Raw genomic sequence first — 1,539 nt, forward strand, 5'->3', positions numbered from 1 at the left:
CTTTTTTTTTTTTTTTTTTTTTAAATTAATCAAGCCTCTCAAAGCCGTCGCCCCGCTTCCCCCGTCGCTCTAAATCCTTCAGCCTCCATGGGGCGGCGCTGATCGGCAGTACAAACACATAAATTACCCACTCGTCACCATAAATCGAGTTCTCCCAAAGAAGGGGGGTTGGGGGGGAAGAAGCCGCACCATTGTAATTAATTGTCCCAATCGCTAAATTAATTTCAGTTTTAATTATCCTCCCTGCTGGCTGCCTTCAGGCCTGAGTTGCCGCATCACTGCTACCCCGCAGCTTCCCCATCCAGGAGCCAGGCCCGTGGTGCTCCCCGGCTTCCTGCTCTGATCCTGGGGGAAGGGGCTGGTCTGTCCGCCAAGCTGAATTCGGGTGGGCGGGTGGTGCTGGCGGTACCAGGTGCTGCCCAGCGGAGGGGTCACGGATTTCAGTGCCAGTGCAGACCCCTAGCCTCCGGGGCTGGCCAGAGAGGATCGCTCTTAAACAGGGCCTGGGGAGATTTTGGGGTACTGTGCTGAGGACGAGGGCTTCTGGTGGCCTTTTGGTGTCGGATGGAGGTGGATGAGGAGGACGTGTTGGGAACAAACGCTCTTTGGCCACTGAATGGTGCCCATGCCGGTGCCCCAAGGCCTGGGGTCAGAGAGAGAGGTGACACCCCATGTTCTGCCCCCTGCCCCGCTCCTTTGAAGTCCCCTCTAATGAGGCGTTTGCTTCCCTTTCACTCGCAGGCAGAGCCCTGGCACCAGCCAAGAAAACCTCCCGCAGCGGAAACCCCTGGGTGGCCGTGGTCATGTCCTGGGCGCTGGTGCAGGTGAGTGTGCCGCGTGGCCCTGAGCCCTCTCCCCTGTGTCTCTGGCCAGGCAGGCAGCCTTGTGCAGTGCGACCACCTCTGGGGTGGGGAGCAGCAGCTGCTAGTGCAGCACTATCGTGGTCAGCGGGATCGAGCCTCGGAGACGGCTGTCGCGTCCGCCTTGAGGTGTTGCATCGGGGTTTAGAGGGGGCAGCTGGCTCCGTGGGGAAGGCACGAGGGGCTGGAGCTCACCTCGGTGCCAGCAGGTCCCAGACCTACTTTTAACCCTTCATGCAGCAGGCAGGACTTGGCTGCTTTCCCTCCCCACAGAGGCCCCCACCCTCATGGCTGAGTTGCCTTTGGGCTGCTCCAGCACCTCGTTTCCCAAGGAGCTGGTGTGAGCCTTGGTTATCCTTTGCCAGGCACACGGTGCCCTTGCGCCAGCCTGTCGCAGCCCCCTCTTCTCGAAGACCCAGGCCGGCTGAGCGCCAGGGGCTCCTCTGAATCTCACGTGCAAGCTCTCCCTGGTCTCCCACTGCCGCCACTGCCTCCATCCCAGGTGAATTAAGCAACTGGCCCGAGTCCGTGCGTGAGCGGCTGCGAGGCGGGGGCCGCCAGCCAATCGGGAGCGGTGCTCGCCGGCCCTGCATGGCCCCCACTCTCTCTGGGCCGCCAAATTGGACAAATGTGTGTAATGCTAAAAAATTGCCCCATTAGTCGGCAGGGAACATGGATG

At 60.8% G+C, this 1,539-nt stretch overlaps 1 protein-coding gene across 1 annotated transcript in view; it reads left to right on the plus strand.

Moving 5' to 3' along the window:
• The window catches only part of SLC12A9 (solute carrier family 12 member 9), a 45,890-nt gene that overhangs the window by 13,304 nt on the left and 31,047 nt on the right, over positions 1 to 1,539 (plus strand). The window contains exon 7 of the mRNA XM_019503420.1: positions 742 to 824. Within this exon, the coding sequence (XP_019358965.1) occupies positions 742 to 824 (83 nt within the window). The remainder of the gene's footprint in view (positions 1 to 741; positions 825 to 1,539) is intronic.

The sequence above is a fragment of the Gavialis gangeticus genome, unplaced genomic scaffold, assembly GCF_001723915.1.
Source record: "Gavialis gangeticus isolate Ggan-Ray unplaced genomic scaffold, GavGan_comp1, whole genome shotgun sequence".
NCBI classification, from domain to species: Eukaryota; Metazoa; Chordata; order Crocodylia; family Gavialidae; genus Gavialis; species Gavialis gangeticus.